The sequence below is a fragment of the Ursus americanus genome, chromosome 24, assembly GCF_024610735.1.
Source record: "Ursus americanus isolate L20-20 chromosome 24, mUrsAme1.1.p, whole genome shotgun sequence".
Taxonomy (NCBI): Eukaryota; Metazoa; Chordata; class Mammalia; order Carnivora; family Ursidae; genus Ursus; species Ursus americanus.
In genome coordinates, this window is record NC_142150.1 from 33,283,005 (window position 1) to 33,306,483 (window position 23,479).

At 37.7% G+C, this 23,479-nt stretch overlaps 2 protein-coding genes across 3 annotated transcripts; both read right to left on the minus strand.

The window, feature by feature from the left end:
- Window positions 1-4,457: 4,457 nt before the first annotated feature.
- On the minus strand, window positions 4,458-5,398 carry LOC123785227 (olfactory receptor 4P4-like). The gene is given in 2 exon segments (XM_045786944.2): window positions 4,458-4,502; window positions 4,505-5,398. Coding segments are annotated over 2 exon segments (939 nt in total).
- Window positions 5,399-17,118: 11,720 nt separating this feature from the next.
- LOC123785228 (olfactory receptor 4C46-like) lies at window positions 17,119-18,091 on the minus strand. Of its 2 annotated transcripts, XM_087855235.1 has the most exons (2): window positions 18,072-18,091; window positions 17,119-18,037 (listed from the first exon to the last, which is right to left on the minus strand). In XM_087855235.1, the coding sequence occupies exons 1-2, from the start codon at window positions 18,089-18,091 to the stop codon at window positions 17,119-17,121; spliced, it is 939 nt and encodes a 312-aa protein (XP_087711361.1). The 2 variants fall into 2 exon arrangements, with proteins under 2 accessions (XP_087711361.1, XP_045642901.2); XM_045786945.2 differs by lacking the exon at window positions 18,072-18,091 and having other exon boundaries at window positions 17,119-18,048.
- Between the last annotated feature and the right edge of the window lie 5,388 nt (window positions 18,092-23,479).

The window sequence follows — 23,479 nt, forward strand, 5'->3', positions numbered from 1 at the left end:
TTTGTGAATGTTTCAGTGTCGCAAATTCTATCGATATTGAATGATTTTAAGAACTGATAATGGCTCTTGGTGAAATTCTGTTTTTTAAATACATATAATAACAAAAGAGTATCAAGTATATATGTATAATCTCGGTGCTTCCAACACGACTGCATTTTGAGCAGCTGGGTGGCTCAGTTGGTTAAGTGTCTGCGTTCAGCTCAGGTCATGATCCCAGGGTCCTGGGATCCAGCCTGACGTAGGGCTGCCCGCTCTGCGGGGAGCCTGCTTCTGCCTCTCTCTCTGCCTGCCATTCACTTGTGCTCTTTTTCTCTGTCTTTCAAATAAATAAATAAAATAAATTAAAAAAATAAAATAAGACAATTACTGAATTTCAACTGCTCTTTTTCATGCTCTCGGTTTCAATTTTCATGCACCTTACAAGCTGGTGCATCTTTTGCAAAAAGAACATATCAATAGATCATGTACAGTCAACAAAAAACATGTTTCAAAATATCCAGAGCACCTGTACTCACAATATCCTTGCCTGAATGTCCAGCAACAAGAGAATGGATCGATTGTCCCATATCCATGCAGTGAGATACCCCACATCGAGGAAATAATCAGGAAATAGAGAAAACATAAAGAATGAATCTCATGAACATACTAATGAGAAAAACGACACTGAAGAGTATAATCTGCATGACTGATTTTCTACAGGTTCAAACACTAGGGATATTTCATCAGTTTTATAGACGAGGATAGTGATTACTTTCCGAAGGAGGTGACTTTAAGGAAGTAGGAAGAGGACTTCAGGAGTGCTGGTGATTTGTGACTTTTACTCTGATTGCCGATTACATGATATTGCTCATTTTACTGATGTACCCTTCTTACGCATGAAGATGATCTCTCTTCTAGTACCAAAGTTGGTCATTTTAAGCACATGCCCTTTCAGTCTTTAGACTGACATGTTTTGTGATGTTCTTTCAGAAGATGAATTCAAGTCTTGCAATAGATTTGCTCCTTTATTAGTAGCTGCTGAAAAGGTCATTTGTCTAATTTCTCCTTTTTATAAAAACTCTACTTAATGTTTTCTCCCTCACTATTTTTCCTGCTATCCATGCTTCTTTGCACAGTGCCTGCTGAATGCTTGTAGCTCCTGCATCGCATGTGTCTAATCTAAAACTCCTGCAGGGGCACCTGGGTGGTTCGTCAGTTGAACCCCTGCCTCCAGCTCAAGTCATAATCCGTGGGTCCTGGGATCAAGCCCAATGTCTGGCTCCCTGCTCAACGGAGAGTCTGCTACTCCCCCATTCCCTCTGCCCCCCTTCCTGTGCGTGCTCTCTCTCTCAAATAATAAATACAATCATAAATAAATGAATAAATAAATAAAACTCTTTCAATATTGTAACTTTCCTCCTTCTCATAAAATTTCACTATCCGGTCCCTTCTCTTGTCATAATGGCTCTATTTCTTAGGAGATCTTATTTTTTAAATGCTATGAAACATGACCAAAAGGTTTTACATTAAAGTTGCAAGGTTTTAATGTATTATCTATTCTCACTAGAATATCGTTTTTAGAAGACTCTTCATTTAGTTACAAGATTACTTCCTTTAGGTATTGTGCTGCCATGTATTTTGTGATTAATAAGCTTTATTTTTTAGAACAGTATTACCTTCTTACCAAATAGAGAGGAAATACAGAGATTCCATAAACCCCCTGTCCCCCTCGCTGGGACAACCTCTCCCTCTAGAGTTCTCCCTGTGTCACAATCAAGTGAACCTACAGGGACACATCATGATCACCTAAAACTCAGTTTACATCAGGGCTCACCCTTGGAGTTGTACCTTCTGTGGGTTCTGACACGTATGATAACACTCTCCAACATCCAGGGACATACAGAACAGATTCCCGACCCTAAAATCCTCTGTGCTCCACCTCTTCCTCCCTCCCCTCCCTAATCTTCGGCATCCAGGGACTGATCTTTTGCTGTTTCCATAGTTTTACCTTTTCCAGAATGTCATACATACATAGATGGCCGCCAACTTACAATGGTTTGACTTGTACTTTTCCAACTTTACAATGGTGTAAAAGTGATATACGTGCAGTGGAAACTGTATCTTGAATTTTGAATTTGGGTCTTTTCCTGGGCTACTGATATGCAGTACAATCTTCTCTTGTGATGCTGGGCAGGGGCAGCGAGGTGCAGCTCCCAGTCAGCCAAGCAATCAAGAGGGTCAATGATCAATACACTTAGAACCCTCTGTACCCGTATAGCCATTCCATTTTTTTACATGCAATACAGTATTTAATAAGTTACATGAGATATGCAATGCTTTCTTACAAAATAGGCCTTGTATTCGATGACTTTGCCCAACTGCAGGCCAAAAATTATATGTGTTCTGAGCACAGTTATGGTAGGCTAGGCTAAGCTTTGACTTTTGGTAGACTGGGTGTATTTCATGCATTTTTGACTTAAGATATTTTCAACTTATAGGGAACGGGGTGGCTCAGTCAGTTAGGCAGCTGCCTTTGGCTAAGGTCATGATCCCAGTGTCCTGGGATCAAGTTCCACATCCAGTTGCAGGCTCAGCGGGAAGTCTGCTTTTCCTTCTCCCACTGCCCCACCACAGTGCTCATGATCTTTCTCATTCCTTCTCTCTCTCATACACACCCCTTGATCACAAATAAATAATAAAATCTATAAAAAATATAAAAAATAAAACTCTTAAAAAAGATATTCTCAACTTATAATGGGTTTATTAGGACATAGTTCCCTTCTAAGTCAAGAAAGACCTGTAGTTGAAAGCATACAAAAAGGAGCCCCTTCACATTGGCTTCTCACTCTGAAACACGCATTTATGTTTCCTAAATATATTTTCTTACCTTAATAGCTCAGCTCTTTTTAGTGCTGAACAATATTCCATTCCCCAGATGTACAATAGTTTGTTTATTTGTTTATTCACCTACTATAGGGCATCTTGGTGGCTTCCAAGGTTCGGAAGGTTTGTAATTATGAATAAATCTGCCATAAATAACCATGTGCAACCAACATGCATTAGTGCTTTCATTTACTTTGTGGTTAAGTCACACCTTATTCTCTTTTGATAGTTCGTTCTCTCTCTCTCTCTCTCTCTCTCTCTGTCTCTCTCTCTCTCTCTCAGTGTGTGTCATTGCAGTAAGAAAAGTCTTTGGCTGTGGATCCAAGGACTAATTATTTGGTGATCAATTTTAGGCAGGTAGGGGTGAACAACACAGTAATTTTAATATCTGGTTCTTTAACTTTATGGGAAATGATACTAAACTCCGTCCAATAGGTGGGATGCCAGGAAGTGAGTTTCAGCTTTCTGAGTTGCAGATACTCACTCTGCCTTCACTATTTATTATTATTGATTTCAATGGGACACCAGGAGAGTTGACCCCCAGGAACCACTTTAAAACAGATTCTGCTTGGGGCACCAGGGTGGCTAAGTCGGTTAAGAGACAGCTTTTGGCTCGGGTTGTGATGCCAGGGTCCTGGAATGCAGCCCTGCATCAGGATCCCTGCTCAACGGAGAGTCTGCTTCTCCCTTTCAATGTATACTCTGGCTCTCCTGCCGCCTGCTCCTGCTCGTACTCACTCATGTGCTCTCTCTCTCTCTCTCTCAAGAAAATAAATTAAATATTAAAAAAAATAAAACAGATTCTACTCTAAATATTTATTCATTTGCACAACTGATTTCTGTATAAACTAAGGGATATATATATATATATATATATATATATATATATATATATATATGAATGAATGTTCTATCAGAAATTTAAATCAATTCTTTCAGGGGCGCCTGGGTGGCTCAGTCGTTAAGCGGCTGCCTTTGGCTCAGGGTGTGATCCCGGCGTTCTGGAATCGAGCCCCACGTCAGGCTCCTCCGCTGGAAGCCTGCTTCTTCCTCTCCCACTCCCCCTGCTTGTGTTCCCTCTCTCACTGGCTGTCTCTATCTCTGTCAAATAAATAAATAAAATCTTAAAAAAAAAAAAATCAATTCTTTCAAATTTAGATTATTGCTTTTTTTGTTTGTTTGTTTGTTTGTTTGTTTGTTTTTTAGAATTACAACTTCTGAACTACCAAAGAATGTCTGTCACTGTGTGGTCTGGCCTCTAAGTGCAATATATTAACAAAATTATCGTTAAAATATTTCCCTTTATAATTCACTAATAATATATCCTTGGTTTACTTGCTTTGGCTCAATTGTTTTTCATGACATTTCCCCTACCTATACCATCTTAATACTCCACAAAATTAACTTAGTTTGCAATTAATTTTGGTTTGCAAGAATCAGTACTTGTTCATTGTTACTTTAAACCTGTAGTCCTATTGCTTCCATTCACTCCCCTCAGGACAGTGATGGTCCACAAATCCCATGAGATAGTCTCTGCCTTTTTCATTCACATCTCCCTCCTTTCTTTCTCAGAGTTGCTTAGCCAATAAACTTCTTCAAATTAACTGTGTGCTTCCTTTGGAAATAATGATGGGCACCAAACCTTTCTCATGGCTTTTTTCATCTCTGAATTTCTCAGAGTATAGATTAGAGGATTGAACATAGGAGCAACAATGGTGTAAAATAGAGCAAATATTTTGTCCTCAGGAAAAGTAGTAGGTGGTCTAAGGTAGATGAAGATTACAGGCCCAAAAAATAAGATGACCACAGTGATATGAGACCAACAGGTGGAGAGGGCTTTGCGTCTTCCCTCAGCTGAGAGATTTCTCAAAGTGAACAGTATTATCCCATAAGAAACAAATAAGACAATAAAGGTCACTAAGGAAAACATACCTGAAAAGGCAACCACAAGGACACCAGTGATGTAGGTATCCGTACAGGCCACCTTTAGCAAAGGAAATATATCACAAAAGTAGTGATCAATTTCATTAGGACCACAGAAGGGCAAACTAATTGCCGTAGAGAATAGAGGTAAGGCATGGACAGCCCCACCAGCCCCAGCAGCTAAGACTAGGAGATGACACCTTGTCCTGTTCATAATAACCACATAATGGAGAGGTCTGCAGATGGCAGCGTAGCGATCAAAGGCCATGGCGGTAATAATGAAGACCTCAACTCCTCCAAAGAAGTGCATTGTAAATACCTGTAACATGCAGTTAGTATAGGAGATGGTTTTTCTTTCCACCAGCAGGTCAGCAATTAACTTGGGCGTAACCGTAGAGGTGTAGCAGATGTCCATAGCGGATAACTGGATGAGGAAGTAGTACATGGGTTGGTGATAAAGAGGGCTGCGTCGAATGGAGACAAGGATCAGAAGGTTTCCTGCCAAAAGGGCAACATAACTGAATGAGAAGAGCACAAAGCAAAATATTTGTATGTTCTGATCATAAGAAAGTCCTAGAAGTATGAATTCTGAGATGTTTCTCTGGCTTTTCATATATTGGGCTTTGGTGTATGCTTCCATAAGGAATCACATTTCTGAAACAAAGAAAATATAATTGTAGGTGAATATTAACTGTATGAACAATATATATAAAATTTATTAAAATGCAGATTTTCATAAATAGTGTTAAGAATAAGTAGTCTTGCTTTATTGAATTAAGCTGATATTGTTTATGTTATCTTATATAAAATTATCATGAAATATTTTTATAATGACAGTAATGAGAATAATTACATATTTTACTCAGTGTTATTAGTAATTATTTAAATATCTAAATACTCTTTTGAAAATATATTTTATTACTACTAATTATACTTTTAGATAAAGGACTGCTAATTTTATTATTTAGTCTAAAACAAGGAAACATTCTTTTCCATAATTCCCAATTCTTATAACTTACACATAAAATCAATTTTCCTTCTAAAGTATCTGAGAAACTTCCCTTAATTTTCTGGGAATGAATCCTGAAGAAATGCACATTTGTTTAAACTACTGAAGCATAATTAATGTAGAGCATACAATACTTTCCTACCTGATCAAACATTGTCAATGGGTCATGTGAAACCAATGGAATTGTTACATTAAAAAGCAAAGCGTAGTTGAAAACAAAAAGCAAAAGAGAGAATATCAATTAATGACTGAAATCTAGAAAAATATTCAGGTAACCCATTCATTTGTTGTATTTACGTTTCATGAGTTAAATACAATTTAAAAAATATATGCTGTCATTGATGTTTGTGATAGCAATTGATAAAGGATAAGAAAATTGAATTGCCCACATATTTTTTAATTATGGCTTTGACAGAAAAATTCATATTTTAATACAATCTAAAGATCAAATGCCAGTAAAAGGGGATGATACTGAAAGTAACTCAAAGACACTCTTCCTGGTGAGTTAGAACTCAATGATATTTGTGGCAATAATGAATAAATGAAAGATTCAGCAATTCACATCTTGTATCTAAGGTATACCTTAAGACGTCATTTATTCAGTGCAAAATGAGTGTAGGATAAAGAGAAAGCACTTCCCAGAGCTATTTTACCCACTAATGAGGAAATATCTGATTCTAGTGGGTTTGCAAAAACTAGCACACTTCCTACCTTAGTCTGAATCTCAAGTGACAGACATATCTGGGCCCCCAGATGTTTATTTAAAATACAAAATGCTTTTGTTACAATATCATTTAGCAACCATCATCTATAGATACCCACAAACTTAATATCCATGTTAATGATATTCCTCAAAAAGATTTTAGATGGCACATAGTTGACAGCTATGGCATTTTTTGAATGGTCTGTACCATAAGACATCAATTCTATTTTATTTATGTATTTGTTTATTTATTTTTATTTATTATGATATGTTAGTCACCATACAGTACATCATTAGTTTTTGATGTAGTGTTCCATGATTCATTGTTTGCGTGTAACACCCAGTGCTCCATGCAATACGTCCCCTCCTCATAAACGTAGAAACTTTCAATTTGTTCCTATTTTGCTATCTGGATCACTAACAAGGCTCCCAATCCTCCTTACATAGCAAAATAATATAATGATGTCCCAGAGTGCTCAGCAGTGAACAGTTACTAAGGGGTCCTGAAAAGCCGTAGGAGTGTGAGGATCATTGACCTCTCTTCTACTTACTGCAACTGATACTAATCTTTGTTTATGAGACAGAAACAATGTTAATTTTTCAGATATACATAATTACTAAAATAAATTGATTTATAGGCAACTTTTATCTAAGCAGAGTGTGAGCAATAGAAATGTAGAAATCACTGGGCCAATTCAAATCTGATTCTAAACAGAAGATGCATATCAAGAAATCTAAGTAATTTCTCAGGATTGAAAAGCAGTACACTGTAAATGTTACAAGACAGAAATCCTGTTTCTTCCTAAGTCTGGGGCTGTCTTTCATGGGAGAGACCTGAGAGGGATGTCGTGAAGGACAGTATGAAAAATCTGTTTTGATTCCTCCTCTGAGCAGAAAATAATATTCAAGACGATGGGTTAACAGATACCCCATCTGTCTTTTTGAGTATTTATGTAAATAAAGAGGCACAGAATATTTAATATACACATGTAATCTAGAATTCATTGACTACAAAGTATTTGAAATAATTTGCTTTCAGTTTTACAAAAATGCAAATTCTTCGTCAGGATTCCTGCTTATTTTCTAGATCATTGGAATTTCATCTCCAATAGCCCAAAACCCCAGCCTGTATTTGGAGGAAACTTTCTCTATGATCAGTGCTGTTGGTAAAAGGGAAGAGGGAAAAGTCAGTTGAGGAGATTTACTCTCATCAAAAAATACAGCGATACCGAGGACCCCTCTCATGGAAAAACTGAAGTCACAACTGGGAAATAAAGAACTTCAGGCAACCAGTGGACAAGTGGTTGAAACAGTAGCAACACAGAAAGGGGGAGAAACCTGAGGCATCTCAAATCACCTGACCAGTGTGACCCATGAGCAAATGGCTTTGTCTCTTTAGGCCCCTCTTTCTCCTTTCACAGCTAAAATATCATGACAAAATTCAGACTTACAATGAGGAATACATGAGGTAATGTGAGATAACCAGTGACAGATTTGGTTCAAAACTGTCATTTTTCTATTATAGTCTTTCCTCTCTGAGTGATTCATTTAGGACCACAGATTGTCATGGGCGCACACACAATCAATGGGAAAATAAAGGAAATAAAAAAGAACATTCATAACATGGATTTAGCAAGTATGATCACAGAAACTCCATCATCAACAAACTGTTACTGAAACTCTATTAATGTCATTATCAATTGGTTATCTTAGCTTGTTTCTTAACAGTGATCACTAGTCTAATAATTTCTTCTCTACAAAAGGTACTCAAATGACTACTTATCTTTTGTTATTATTGAATAAAATTATTTGAAACTTTTGGATGATGCTGTTCATAAAGGAATAGAAGCTCTTAGATGTAAATAATAATTTCTACCACAATTTCAAACATTTAGTGTAACAAACTCTTAGTGTATCAGAAAGTAAAAACTCAGTGTAACAGAATGTGGGATGTTATACACTTACCTCAGCTGTATCAGAGTAAAGTAGTCTATTTTAGGATGGCAGATGTTTTTGAAATATAAGAAAGTCTTTGTTATTGTACATATTCAAGCATACACTGGTCTGTTTCTTAACAGGAATATGGAGGAATGCCTGTATTTAAGATGGGGGAAACAATGAAATTCATTGCCAACCTGAAGACGGTTTATCTCTCTCTACTATGTGGCTCTTACAAAATGGGAATTTGCCTTATAAATAAGGTGCCATTAAAACTAAAGTATGCTAAAACATTTTTATAGTAATTAAATTGTCATATACTACAAGAGAAGTTAGATGCTTTAGAATGAAACGACACAGAATAAATATAAAGAACACACACTTAACCCAGCACATGGGTGATGGGACCCTACCCAAACCAAGGTGACAAGGGCAATTCACTAACCATAAGATCTGAGTGGCCGCCTGGTTAGTTTCGGGGCCGCATCAGGAAGGATTCCCTCCTCAGATACTCACTCTGCCAGTTTGTCTCTGGTAGCAAAACCTGGAATCAAATGCAGAGAATTAGAAACCTGGAATTCAAACACATCCAGATGAATTCTCTGCAAGTATTTTGACAATTTCAACAAGCCTTAAACCCTCTACAGTTTACAGGAGAAGTGGCCTTCCAATATTCATTGAGACCCAGTGATGCAAGTAGTGGATCTGCTTCCCTCAGGAATGTAGGCTGGAAATTGCCAAAGCTGGTTTAGCTGCTGAATGATAGCTCTGAAGAAAAATACGCGAAATGGGATTTTATATTCCTGCAAAGGCTAACATGAGTATTTAGGTCCTAGGAAACATCCTTTTATTTTATGCCTGCGCCTAAAGACAATTTGGTTCAGAGGAGGAGAATACAAACTTAAGTGGCAATGCGAGAATTAATAGGTCTTTGAAATCTTTACGCAATTATATTCCCAAAGGCATTTCTAAACAGGGCTTGGCCCAAGTGCTGCAAAGTCATCGTCACATTAATGTGCTTGGTGCACTTGGGTATAAGCTTTCCACATTAGCCTATCTAGAAAAAAAAATGACCCTATTTCCCAGAAGGCCCCGAAAGGCTATAGCTGACTGCCCTGTGCTCCTCCAGCTTTCTGAAGAATAGGAGGGAAATTGTAGCCTCTAATAGTATCAGGTAACATTTAGGAAAACAGAAATGAAGTAGCAGAAGGAGCACCAAAGACGGCCACTTACATTTTTGTTGTTGTTGTTGTTGCTTGAAATTATCATGACCTTTGGTGTGCAGGGTAGGTAGGTAAATAAAATCAAGGATTTGTGATATTATAATTGGTATGACATTAACATTGATGGATGAGCTGTTGGAAAACGGGAAAGAAAAAAGAAAGAAAGGAATAAACAACTCTTCTCCATAAATTGGGAGGGAGGAAAAGCAAAAATGATATGGAAAACTCAGAAGAAGAAGCAAAGCACAGCCAAGGCTTTAATGTGTTTCCCATCCGGTTCTGTCTCAGCTCACTGACTAGTCACAGGTCGTTTAGACTCAGTCTTATCTGCCTGCACTGAAGCCAGGCAGTCTCTCTCTACCATACGCCAATCCATGCATGTAAAGTTTTCTCATGCAAGAACTGTCCGGAAATCAAATTTTATAATATTTATTCTGTTTCACATCAATCTGCTTAGCCAAAGATTAACAAAAATGTACTGAAAGATTGTTGAGTGGATTAAGTTCATCATATTACTTAATGGTCATAATACCGCATATTTTGACCCACATATTATTAGCTTTACTACGTAGATAAAAACACAGAAGGTTCTAGAGTTTAAATAACTAACTCAAATAGCCAGTAAGCAACTGAAGCAAGAAAATTTGTTATTCTAGTTTAGTGCTTCCTTTGGAACCTTAAATGCTTACTAACCCTGAGGAATTGAAGGATTCTAGCCCTTCACCTTAAAGGCTGTTATAACCCAGAGATTTAGAGCTAGTCTACATGACCGTTATGCCCAGTGTTGAGCAAGCTGTGCCCAAGAGCTGGCCTGTACCAATCTACAGCAGGAGACAGCGGGTCATGTCTCTCCCTTCTCCCTGTGCGCACACTTGGACAACCCTTAGAGAAGGACACAAGTTGCATTCACATCCTCAACTGTTTAATTCATCCCTCTTTATATACTAGATCGCTGCATAGTTGTAATTTTGGTGAAGTGTAAATCATTATTTTTTTATGGACACTTTATTTAGATAGATTCATTCATTTGAGGGGGAGGGAGGGAGAGACAGAGTGAGAAGGAGGACATTGTGGAGGGGCAGAGAGGGAGAGAAATTCTCAAACAGACTACACGCTGAGTGCTGAGCCGAGCTAGGAGCTTTATCTCAGGACCGGGGATCACCAGCTGACCTGAAGCCAGCAGTTGGAGGCTGAACCATCTACACCCCCCAGCCACCTCTATTTGGACACTTTCATTCAGTTCAGAAATATTTTTTTTTTCATTCAGTTCACATTCAGAAAACTTTTCTTGTAATCCAAGACCATGAAGATCTTCTCCTATGTTTTATGTCATTTTTTTCGTTAACTTTTACATTTCCCATGTAGCTCTAAGATCCATTTTAAGAAAATATGTACCGGTGTGAGGTATAGATAAAAGGTTTTTTGCCTTTTTTGTCTTGTTTGTTTGTGCGGTAGATAAAGATGCCCAATATTCCCACTATCATTTGTCACAAAAACTACTTTCTCACCACTGAATTGTCTGCAGAACTTTGCTGAGATTAGTTGACCGTGTATGTACAGGTCTATTTTGGGCTCTCTAGGCTGCTTTGTTCATCTTCTGGTATAGCTTTACGAAAATATCACATCATTTTGAACATGGCAGTTTTGTAACATTGCTGGAAATCAAATAGTGTAAGTTCTCCAATTTCATTCTTTTTTAAAGTTGTGGGCACCTAATTTAGGGCCCTCGTATTTCTTTTCTTTTTTTTTTTTTAATGTTTTTTTATTATATTATGTTAGCCACCATACAGTACATCCCCGGTTTCCGATGTAAAGTTCGATGATTCATTAGTTGCGTATAACACCCAATGCACCATGCAATACATGCCCTTCTTCCTACCCATCACCGGTCTATCCCATTCCCCCACCGTGTTTCTATATAAGTTTTAAATCAGTTTGGAAGAGTTTTGAATATGTTCCTGTAATTTTGTTTGAGAAGGCTTGAATCTGGAAATGCCTTTGGGGAAAACTCACCTCTTCATAATGTTGAGACATCTGTCCATGCACACAGTATTTTTTTCTATTTATTAAGTTGTTTATATTCCCTTAAATATTTTACTCTCAGAGTAGATGTGTTCCTTATATCTAGCTACATTTATTCTTAATTATTTTATAATTGTAAGACATTACAAATGGGATTTTTAAAATCCAATTTCTATTTGTTAGTTACCACTACAAACTATGCAATTGAATTATATATATTGATGTTATATCTTGAAATTATGCTAAACTCACATTACAAAGTAGGAGAACTAAAATTGTCTGTACTCACAGTGAAACAATTGCCTATGTAAAAGTTGTGTGTGTGTGTGTGTGTGTGTGTGTGTATACTCTTGTAATGTTGTTATATCCACGTGCCTTCAAAGTAGTAATAAAGCAATTATAATTATTATTGTGGTATAAAAAAGAGATTACTAGGGGTGCCTGGGTGGCTCAGTCATTAAGTGTCTGCCTTTGGCTCAGGTCATGATCCCAGGGTCCTGGGATTGAGCCCCGCATTGGGCTCCCTGCTGCACTGGGAGCCTGCTTCTTCCTCTCCCACTCCCCCTGCTTGTGTTCCCTCTCTCGCTGGTTGTCTCTCTCTGTCAAATAAATAAATAAAATCTTTAAAAAAAAAGAGAGAGATTACTAGTTCAGTGTTGCTAAGTAGAGCAATATAGGGCATTTGTAAGAATTTGAGGGAAAATCACGAACTAGTAGAATCTGAAATAATCTTGGCTCTGCCCTTAATTAGCATCTTGATTTTGGCAGAATCTTTAACCTCTCTGTGTTTCTATTACATAATGTATAAAATAGATATAAGAATAATAGCGGGGATTATCTTACAGGCTTATGGTGGGGATTAAATCAGCACATGTGTGCAGAAACACTCAGAGCCACTAAATATTCAATTTTAGTAAATATTCTTATTGTTATTATTACCATCAACCTAAGTCTCTGACACTGTTTCCCCATCTCCAAATGAATGGGAGAATACCAACCACACAGCATGTTGTCAGTGTTCAATGGGGTCCTGTGTACAGAGCACTTGCTAGTATGCCATGAATACAGCAATCAGTTATTGAAGTGTATACACACACACATTTATATATATTTATATACGTTAGAATACTATTTCTATGGACCCTACAGAATGTATGAGCCATAAGAGAATATTTTGAACAACTCTATGCTAAATTTAAACAGCCTGACTATGCCAGTTGTTGGTGACATTGTGGGGAAACGGGAACTCTCATACATTGCTGGTGGGAATGTAACATAGCCCACCACTTTTGTTTTTGTTTTTTTTAATAATAATTTTTTATTAGGTTATGTTAGTCACCATACAGCATATCCTTAGTTTTTGATGTGAAGTTCCATGATTCATTACTTGCATATAACACCCAGTGCAACATGCAATACATGCCCTCCTTAATACCCATCGCTGGCCTATCCCAATCCCCAACCCGCCTCCCCTCTGAAGCCCTCAGTTTGTTTCCCAGCACCCATAGTCTCTCGTGGTTCATTCCCCCTTCTGTTTACCCCCCCTTCATTCTTCCCTTCCTTCTCCTACCGATCTCCCTGCTATTTCTTATGTTACATAAATGAGTGAAACCATATGATAATTGTCTTTCTCTGCTTGACTTATTTCACGCAGCATAATCTCCTCCAGTCCCGTCCATGTTGCTGCAAATGATGGGTAATTGTTCTTTCTGATGGCTGAGTAATATTCCATTGTATATATGGACCATATCTTCTTAATCCAGTCATCTGTTGAAGGGCATCTCGGCTCCTTCCACAACTTAGCTATTGTGGACAATGCTGATATGAACATTGGGGTGCATATGGCCCTTCTCTTCACTACGTCTGTATCTTTGGGGGTAAATACCCAGTAATGCAATGGCTGGATCTTAGGGTAGCTCTATTTTTAACTGTTTAAGGGACCTCCACACTGTTTTCCAAAGTGGCTGTACCAACTTGCATTCCCACCAACAGTGTAAGAGGGATCCCCTTTCTCCACATCCTCTCCAACATTTGTGGTTTCTTGCCTTGTCAATTTTTGCCATTCTAACTGGTGTAAGGTGTTATCTTAGTGTGGTTTTGATTTGAATTTCCCTGATGGCTAATAATTTTGAACATTTTTTAATGTGTCTGTTAGCCATTTGTATGTCTTCATTGGAAAAGTGTCTGTTCATGACTTCTGCCCATTTTTTTATTTGATTATTTGTTTCTCATGTATTGAGTTTGAGAAGTTCTTTGTAGATCTTGGATACCAGTCTTTTATCTGTAGTGCCATTTGCAAATATCTTCTCCCATTCCGCGGGCTGCCTCTTAGTTTTTTTTACTATTTCCTTGGCTGTGCAGAAGCTTTTTATCTTGATGAAGTCCCACAAGTTCATTTTTTCTTTTGTTTCTCTTGCCTTTGGAGATGTGTCATGAAAAAAGTTGCTGTGGCCGATGTCAAAGAGGTTAAAGCCTATGTTCTCCTCTATGATTTTGATGGATTCCTGTCTCACATGGAGGTCTTTCATCCATTTGGAGTTTATCTTTGTGTATGGTGTGAGAGAGTGGTCAAGTTTCATTATTTTGCACATATACTTTGGCAGTTTCTTAAAATGCTAACATGCACTTAACATATAACTCAACAATTCCACTCTTAGGTATCCACCCAAGAGAAATGATAATCTGTGTCCACACGAAGGCTGGTCCATGAATGTTCAAAGCAGCATCATTCACTCTGGCCCTTATATGGACACAACACAAATGTCCATGAACTAGTGAATAAGTATACAAAATGTGGTAGAGCCGTACTGTGTAATACTATTCTTACTAAAAAGGAATAAACTACCAATAATACAATGTGATAAACCTGTCAAACAATCTGGTAAACGAAGAAGATGATATTGTCTTTTAAAAGTAGTGTTTTAAAAAGTCTGTTTCTCTCCTGGTTCTGCTATGTGGCTTCACAAATGAATCAAGGGAAAAACGGATGTGTCCTTGAGATTCCCTAGATCTCTGACCAAAGCTCTGGGGATTCCTTTATGTCCCAGCAGTAGCTGTCAGTGTGTGTAAAACTGGATCCTCAGATCCATCCTGTACCCAGAAATGACAATTCTCACAGTAAATGAAGTTGTTGCTGCTGACCTCGGCTGAGTTTACCCCCATTCTTAATCTCATTCCTTCCACTTCTTCTTCCCTTAGTAGCTGTCCAGTCTCTTCAGAGATGATTCTCTGTTTTCCATCTTTGCTACGTTATCATGTGGGAGCACATGTCTGCTATGTCACTCCTTCCCACACAGAAATCTGGCAGTCACATTTTTCTCTAACTGTAAAGTGTTTATTTGTAAAATGTGAGTCTTTTGACCTGAAGAATGAAGGAATCAGCATTATAATGGATAATTCTAATGCCATTGCTCACTCCTCAGAAACTGTGGGAAATGGCCCACTCCCTTGGAACAAAATCTAACTTTATGGAAGAACTTTGTTGTACGTAAAAGTCGTTGTAATTTGACCAAAGCACACTTTTTTCTTATCTTAGCATTCACAATGATGGATGGGACTCTATGTTCATGTCAGGTCAAACATGGCATAGATTCTGAACCTGTCATATTTTAATTGTGAGGTTTGGACCAATTGGGTTCAAGTCCATGAGCCTTCTTGAATTAATTAATCTGCACATTTTGGATAAGCAAATGACTCAAAGGTGGTTTTATAACAATACACCCATTAGGACGGCCAAAATACGGGACACTGTCACCAACAAATGCTAGTGAGAATGAGGAACAGGAACTTTCATTTATTGCTGTTGGGAAAGCAAAGTGGTGTAGTCATTTGGGGAGACAATTTGCCAGTTTTTACAAAACGAAGACAATTTAGCAATTTCACTCCTTAGCATTTACCCGAAGGAGTTGGAAACTTATGTCCACAGAAAACCCTGCACACACATGTTTAAGAGCAGCTTTATTCATAATTATCTGTACAGTTGGAAGCAGCCAAGACATCCAATAGGTTAGGATAGATAAGTTGCAACATCAGACAACAGAGTATAAATCAGTGTCAAGAGAAATGAGCTGCAGGCCATGAAAAGATATGGAAGACCCGTTCAATGTGTTCCCCATGGTACGTGGCATTCAGCTCTAACACAATTATGACATCCTTCTTGATCTTGCCTGTCACTAACTTCCTAGTTTCATATCTTACTAATCAGACTTTTATGACCTCAGTGTCCAGGTTATAACCTGACACATAGTAGGTGCTCAATAATTAATTATTGAATAAAAGTATGAGCCTATAGCCACAACATATTGAAATGATTAGATTTTTCTTTTTCAGCCCTTTCCCGATCCCCCACCCCCCACCCCCCTCCCCTCTGAAGCCCTCAGTTTGTTTCCCAGAGTCCAGAGTCTCTCATGGTTCATTCCCCTTTCTGCCTGTTATGTGTCCTCTCCTAGGAATCCTCTCAGCCCAACACGTGTCTTTTCACTCTGATTACACCCTTCCAATTTTTGTGCCCCTTTTTGATATGTTTCCTCTAGGCATTCTCCCTGACCCCCCTGGTGCTTATTGTGTGTCCCTCAATCATGCTTTCTCAGCACCCTGTGCCGCCACTAACTTCCCATTTATAACACGGTCTCATCATTTCTGCTCCTCTCTGCGTGTCTCTCGGTGGATCCGAAGCTCCTTGAAGGCAAGACCCTGGTCTTCTCTATTCACCACTGAAAGCCCAGCAACCATCAATGTCTCTGAAACATTTGTTTGGCTCAAGAAATTTCTATTGATTAATATATGAAGGATATATTATCAAATATAAATAAATGGAATACGTTTATCCTGAAGTTGTTTTGTGTGTAAATGGAACCACTTGTATTTTCATAACAGCTTTTCGTAATGAAATGTGACCAAGAAGTACTATTGCTTGACTCTACATTTTCTTGACTATATCTTCATTTATAACATTATTCACTCATTCAATATTTATTGTGCCTCAGACATTATGCTGCCTTGTAGAAACTATTTTTAATGAGTAGTCACTTACTCTATGGGGTGTGACTTTTTAATAGATAGAAATCCCTCTCAAATAATAGATGTACATTTATTTCAGTCATGATTTTTTCCTGAATGTTCAGAATATATAAATATATATTCTGAATATATAAATATATATTCTGAATATATAAATATATATTCTGAATATATAAAATATATTCTGAATATATATATATATATATATATATATATATATATATATATATATAGTATGTAGCACAGTCTGTGGCTAGGTCTTTTCTTTCTTCCACACTTTTCTGCTCCTCTCAGTGCAGAATCTGTCATTCATGACAGTTTACAATTTTCTTTATTTGGTAAGTATTCCTTTCTGAGATCATCCAAAATGTCCTTTTGACCTTTGCTTCCATTGCATCAATGTTGAGCTTCAGGCATATTTATTTCTCACTTGAAATAACCTTTCTACTACACAATTTCTTTATGGCATTTTTCATCTGGTCATTTCTCAAGGTATAGATTAAGGGGTTTAACATGGGCGTTATCATAGTATAGAACACAGCAACTGCTTTATCAATAGATAAATTAGCTGCGGGTCTCATATACACAAATATACAGGGCACAAAGAATAGGACGACAACTGTGATGTGGGAGACACAGGTGGAGAGGGCTTTGCGTCTTGCCTCCAAGCTGTGGTTCCTTAGGGAACGCAGAATGACCACATAGGAGACCATCAAGAGGAGGAAGTTTAACAGACAGATGAAACCACTGTTGGCAGCAACGAAGAGCCCTAGACTGTGGGTGTCAGTGCAGGCAAGATTGAGCAAAGGGTTCAGATCACACATAAAGTGATCTATGACGTTAGGTCCACAGAAGGGTAAAGGGATGATAAAGAGCATCTGTATGGTTGCATGAAGAAAGCCTCCCACCCACACCACTCCCATTAGCAGCCCACACACCTGCCGATTCATGATGGTCATGTAGTGCAATGGCTTGCAGATGGCCACATAGCGGTCATAGGCCATCACAGTAAGCAGGATGACATCAGCACCTCCAATGAAATGTTCCCCGAAAATTTGGATCATACATGCATTGAATGTGGTGGTCTTCTTTTCACAGAGTGAATCTATGATCAGTTTAGGATTATTAACAGAAGAATAGCAGGTATCAATGAAGGAGAGATTGGCAAGGAAAAAGTACATGGGGGACCCCCATAATGGGCTGGCTGTGATAGTGACCACGGTGAGGACATTTCCTACCACAGTGACGATGTAGGTGACCAAAAACACAACAAATATGATTTTCTGCATCTTTGGATTCTCTGTGAGCCCCAGTAGAACAAACTCTGTTACATTGTTCCTATTTTCCATTATTTCGTTTTATGATTAATTGCATTACCTGAAAAAAATCCATTTTGGTTAATGTGAGCTTGAATTTATTAAGCTTCTTCATGTAGTAAAAAATAAATACCCAGATTCTACTGATTTGTGGATTCTCATGAAGTTTTTGAGATAGAAAATAAGTTTTGACAATTACTTAAATTATCTCCTGCGTGAAGTTTCTGTTGAGTATAGACATAAGGAACTTCGTAAACACACAGGCAGGAGATCGTCTGTGCACCCTCATCATCTGAGGGGACTAAGCCTAACATCAAGTAGCAGATCGTACACATAGTGGCCCCTAAGTAAGAAAAAGGAGCTAGTTGATGATGTAAAGGCTATGAATGCAAGGTTAAGGAATTTTCTCTCTATCCTTAGGAACGGGGGAACAATGGCAGAAATTGAGAATATAGATGGAAAAATGAAGAGGAATATGAAGAAGGGGGAATAAGTGATATAATACTAATAAAATTCTACCTGTGTTTTGCATCAAGTGGGGTGAGCTTCAGGAAGGTAATAAAAGCCAGAGGAAGAAAGCCCAGTTAGGAGTTTCTTTATAATACTTGACAAAGGAGTAACAGAGCATTGGTGGTGGGTATGTAAAGAAAGTATACAAAGTGACCATAAAATTAATCATAATGCTTATTGTCTAAATGAATTAATGTTATAATTGCTATATACATATATATATATATATTAATAACTGTTTGCTGTATTCATGGCATACTAGCAAGTGCTCTGTACACAGGACCCCATTGAACACTGACAACATGCTGTGTGGTTGGTATTCTCCCATCCATTTTGAGATGGGGAAACAGTGTCAGAGACTTAGGTTGATGGTAATAATAACAATAAGAATATTTACTAAAATTGAATATTTAGTGGCTCTGAGTGTTCTGCACACATGTGCTGATTTAATTCTCACCACAAACCTGTAAGATAATTCCCACTATTGTTTTTATACTTATTTTATATATTATGTAATAGAAACATGGAGAAGTTAAAGATCCTGCCAAGACCAAGATGCTAATTAAGGGCAAGCCAAGATTACTTTAGATTCTACTAGTTCGTGATTTCCCTCCAACTTCTTACCCATGCCCTATATTGTTATACTTAACAACATTGAACTAGTAATCTCTTTTTTATACGACCATAATAATTATAATGGCTTTGTTACTTCTTTGGAGGCAAGAGTATATAACACTATTACATTAGTGCACACACATACACACACACACACACACAGAACTTTTACATAGGCAATCATTTCACTGTGAGTACACACAATTTTAGTTCTCCTACTTTGTAATGTGAGTTTAGCATAATTTCAAGATATAACATCAATATATATAATTCAATTGCATAGTTTGTAGTGGTAACTAACAAATAGAAATTGGATTTTAAAAATCCCATTTGTAACGTCTTACAATTATAAAATAATTAAGAATAAATGTAGCTAGGTATAAGGAACACATCTACTCTGAGAGTAAAATATTTGTTAAGGGAATATAAACAACTTAATAAATAGAAAAAATACTGTGTGCATGGACAGATGTCTCAACATTATGAAGAGGTGAGTTTTCCCCAAAGATATCTCCAGATTCAAGCCTTCTCAAACAAAATTACAGGAACATATTCAAAACTTTCCCAAACTGATTTAAAACTTATATAGAAATATGAAGGCCCTAAATTAGGTCCCAAATTTTTGAAAAAGAACGAATTTGGAGAACTTACACTATCTGATTTCCAGCAATGTTACGAAACTGTCGTGTTCAAAATGATGTGGTATTTTCGTGAAGCTATCCCAGAAGACCAACAAAGCAGCCTAGAGAGAGCAGTAGTAGACATGCACATACACGGTCAACTAATCTCAGCAAAGGTCTGCAGACAATTCAGTGGTGCAAGAATAGTTTTTGCAAAAAATGATAGTGGAAATATTGGGCATCTTTACTGCACAAAATAAACAAAGTCAAAAAACCTCTTATCTATACCTCACACCGGTACGTATTTGCTTAAAATGGATCTTAGAGCTATATGGGAAATGTAAAAGTTAAAGAAAAAAAAGCATAACATATAGGAGATCTTCATGATCTTGGATTACAAGAAAAATTTTCTAAACACGTGGAACGAAGGTATCCCAAATAGGTTGGTTCAGCACCAGACTCCTGGCTTGGGCTCAGGTGGTGACTGCAGGGTCCTGAGAGAGAGCCCCCATTTCAGGAGTCAGCACTCAGCATGTAGTCTGAGAATTTCTTTCCCTCTCCTTCTGCCCCTCCTCCATGCTCCTTCTCTCTCTCTCTCTCTCTCCCTTCTTCCCTCTAAAATGAATAAATATATCTAAATAAAGTGTCCATAAAAATGATGATTTACACTCCACCAGAAATAAAACTATGCAGCAGATCTAGTATATAAAGAGGGATGAATTAAACAGTTGAGGATGTGAATGCACCTTGTGTCCTTCTCTAAGGGTTGTCCAAGTGTGTGCACAGGGAGAAGGGAGAGACATGACCCGCTGTCTCCTGCTGTAGATTGGTACAGGCCAGCTCTTGGGCACAGCTTGCTCAACACTGGGCATAATGGTCATGTAGACAAGCTCTAAATCCCTGGGTTATAACAGCCTTTAAGGTGAAGGGCTAGAATCCTTCAATTCCTCAGGGTTATTAAACACTGAAAGCCCCGAAGGAAGCTCAGAACTAGAATAATACATTTTCCTGCTTCAATTGCTTACTGGGTGTTTGAACCAGTTATTCAACTTCTATAAGCTCCTGTGTTTTTATCTACATAGTAAAACTAGTATGTGTGTCAAAATATGCAGTATTATGACCATTAAGTAATATGATGAACTTAATCCACTCAACAATATCTCAGCAAATTTTTGTTAATCTTTGGCTAAGGAGATTGATCTGAAACAGAATAAATATTATAAAATTTGATTTCCTGACACTCTTACATGAGAAAACATTACATGCATGGATTGGCGTATGGTAGAGAGAGACTGCCTGGCTTCAGTGCAGGCAGATGAGACTGAGTCTAAACGACCTGTGACTAGTCAGTGAGCGGAGACAGAACAGGATGGGAGACACATTAAAGGCTTGGCTGTACTTTGCTTCTTCTTCTGAGTTTTCCATATCATTTTTGCTTTTCCTCCCTCCCAATTTATGGAGAACAGTTGTTTATTCCTTTCTTTCTTTTTTCTCTCCCGTTTTCCATCAGCTCATCCATCAATGTTAACATCATACCAATTATAATATTACAAATCCTTGATTTTATTTACCTACCTACCCTGCACACCAAAGATCTTGGTAATTTCCCAAAAAAATGACTGTAAGTGGACATCTTTGGTGCTCCTTCTCCTCCTTCATCTCAGCTTTTCCTGCACTAAACTGATGCAATTATAGGCTACAATTTCCCTCCTGTTCTACTGAAAGCTGGAAGAGCACAGGGCAGTCAGCTATAGCCTTTTAGGGCCTTCAGGGAAAAAGGGTCATTTTTTTTCCATATAGGCAAATGTGGAAAGCTTATACCCAAGAGCACCAAGCACATTAATGTGACGATGTCTTTGCAACACCTGGGCCAAGCCCTGTCTAGAAATGCATTTGGGAATATAATTATGTAGAGCTTTCAAAGACCTATCAATTCTTGCATTTCCACTTAATTTTTATTCTGTTCCTCTAAACCAACTTGTCTTCAAGCACAGGCATAAAATAAAAAGATGATTCCTTAGGACCTAAATACTCGTGTTACCTTTTGCAGGAATATAAAAACCCATTTTGCTTATTTTTCTTCTGAGCTTTTATTAAGAACCTAAATCAGCTTTCAAAATGTCCAGGCTGCTTTCCTGAGGGATGAAGACCCCCTTCTTGCATCACTGAGTATTAGAGATTATTGCAAGGCCACTTGTCTTGTAAACTGTAGAAAGTTTAAGACATGTTGAAATTGTCAAAATATTTGCAGAGAATTGATCTGGATGTGTTTGATTCTGGGTTTGTAACTCTCTGCTTTTAAATCCAGGTTTTGCTACTAGAGACAAACTGGCAGAATGAGTATCTGAGGAGGGAATGCTTCCTGATGCAGCCCCAAAACTAACCAGACGGCCACTCAGATCTTATGGTTAGTGAGTTACCCTTGTCACCTTGGTTTGGGAAGGGTCCCACCACACACGTGCTGGGCTAAGTGTGTGTTCTTTATATCTATTCTATGTGATTTCATTCTAAAGCATATAACTTCTCTTGCAGCATATGACAATTTCGTAACTATAAAAATGTTTCAGCATACTTTAGTGTGAATGGCACATTAGCTATTAACAAAATTCTCTCTTTTGGGGGGCAAAACAATAGAGTTAGATAAACCATCTTCAAGTTAGCAGTGAATTTCTTGGTTTCCCCAGCTCTTGAATACAAGCCATCCTCCATATTCCTGTTAAGAAACAGATCAGTTTATGCTTGAATAAGTACAAGAATAATGGATTTCTTATATTTCAAAACATCTGCCTTTCTAAAATAGACTCGTTTCATCTGAGTCAACCATGGTATGGATATAGCACCCTACATTCTGTTATAGTAAGAGAAAGTTTGAATGTGTGGTAGAAACTTTTATTTAAATATGACAGTTTCTATTCCTTCATAAACAGCATAATCCAAAATATATACGTAATTAGTATTCAATAATACCAGAAGGTAAGCATTTGTGAAACTTTTTGTAGAGAAAAAAAATTAGACTAGTTATTAGTGTTAAAAAACAGGCTAATATAACCAATTGATTATGATAATAACAGAGTTTCAGTAAGAGATTGTTGAAATTGGAGTTTATTATGATCATACTTCCTAAAACCATGTTATGAGTAATTCTGTTTTATTTCCTTTATTTTCCCATTGATTGTGTGTGTGCACATGACAATCTGTGGTCCTACACGAATCACTCAGAGAGGAAAGACTATAAAAGACAAACGATAGTTTTGAACCACACGTCACTGACTATTTCATGTGACCTCATGTACAGATCATTAAAAGTCTGAATTTTGTAATGATATCCTATTTGTGAAATGAGAAAGGGGAGGCCTAAAGGGATGAAGCCATTTACTCAAGGATCACACTGGTCAGGTGATTTGAGGTGCCTCAGGGTTTCTCCCCCTTTCTGTGTTGCTACTGTTTCAACCACTTGTCCACTGGTTGCCTGAAGTTCTTTATTTCCCAGCTGTGACTTCAGTTTTTCCATGGGAGGGTCCTCGGTATCACTGTATTGGTTGATGAGAGTAAATTCCCTCAACTGACTTTTCCCTCTTCCCTTTTACCAACAGCACTGGTCATACAGAAAATTTCCTCCGAATACAGGCTGGGGATTTGAGCTATTGGAGATGAAATTCCAATGATGGTCTTGAAAGCAAGCAGGAATCCTGATGAGGAATTTGCGTTTTTGTAAAACT

Excerpts from the sequence above, each read along its gene's own strand:
- LOC123785228 (XM_087855235.1), bottom strand. The coding sequence starts at position 18,091 with ATGGATTTTTTTCAGGTAAT. Across the intron at positions 18,038-18,071 it reads ATGGATTTTTTTCAGGTAAT|GAACAATGTAACAGAGTTTG; the intron begins GCAATTAATCAT and ends AATGGAAAATAG.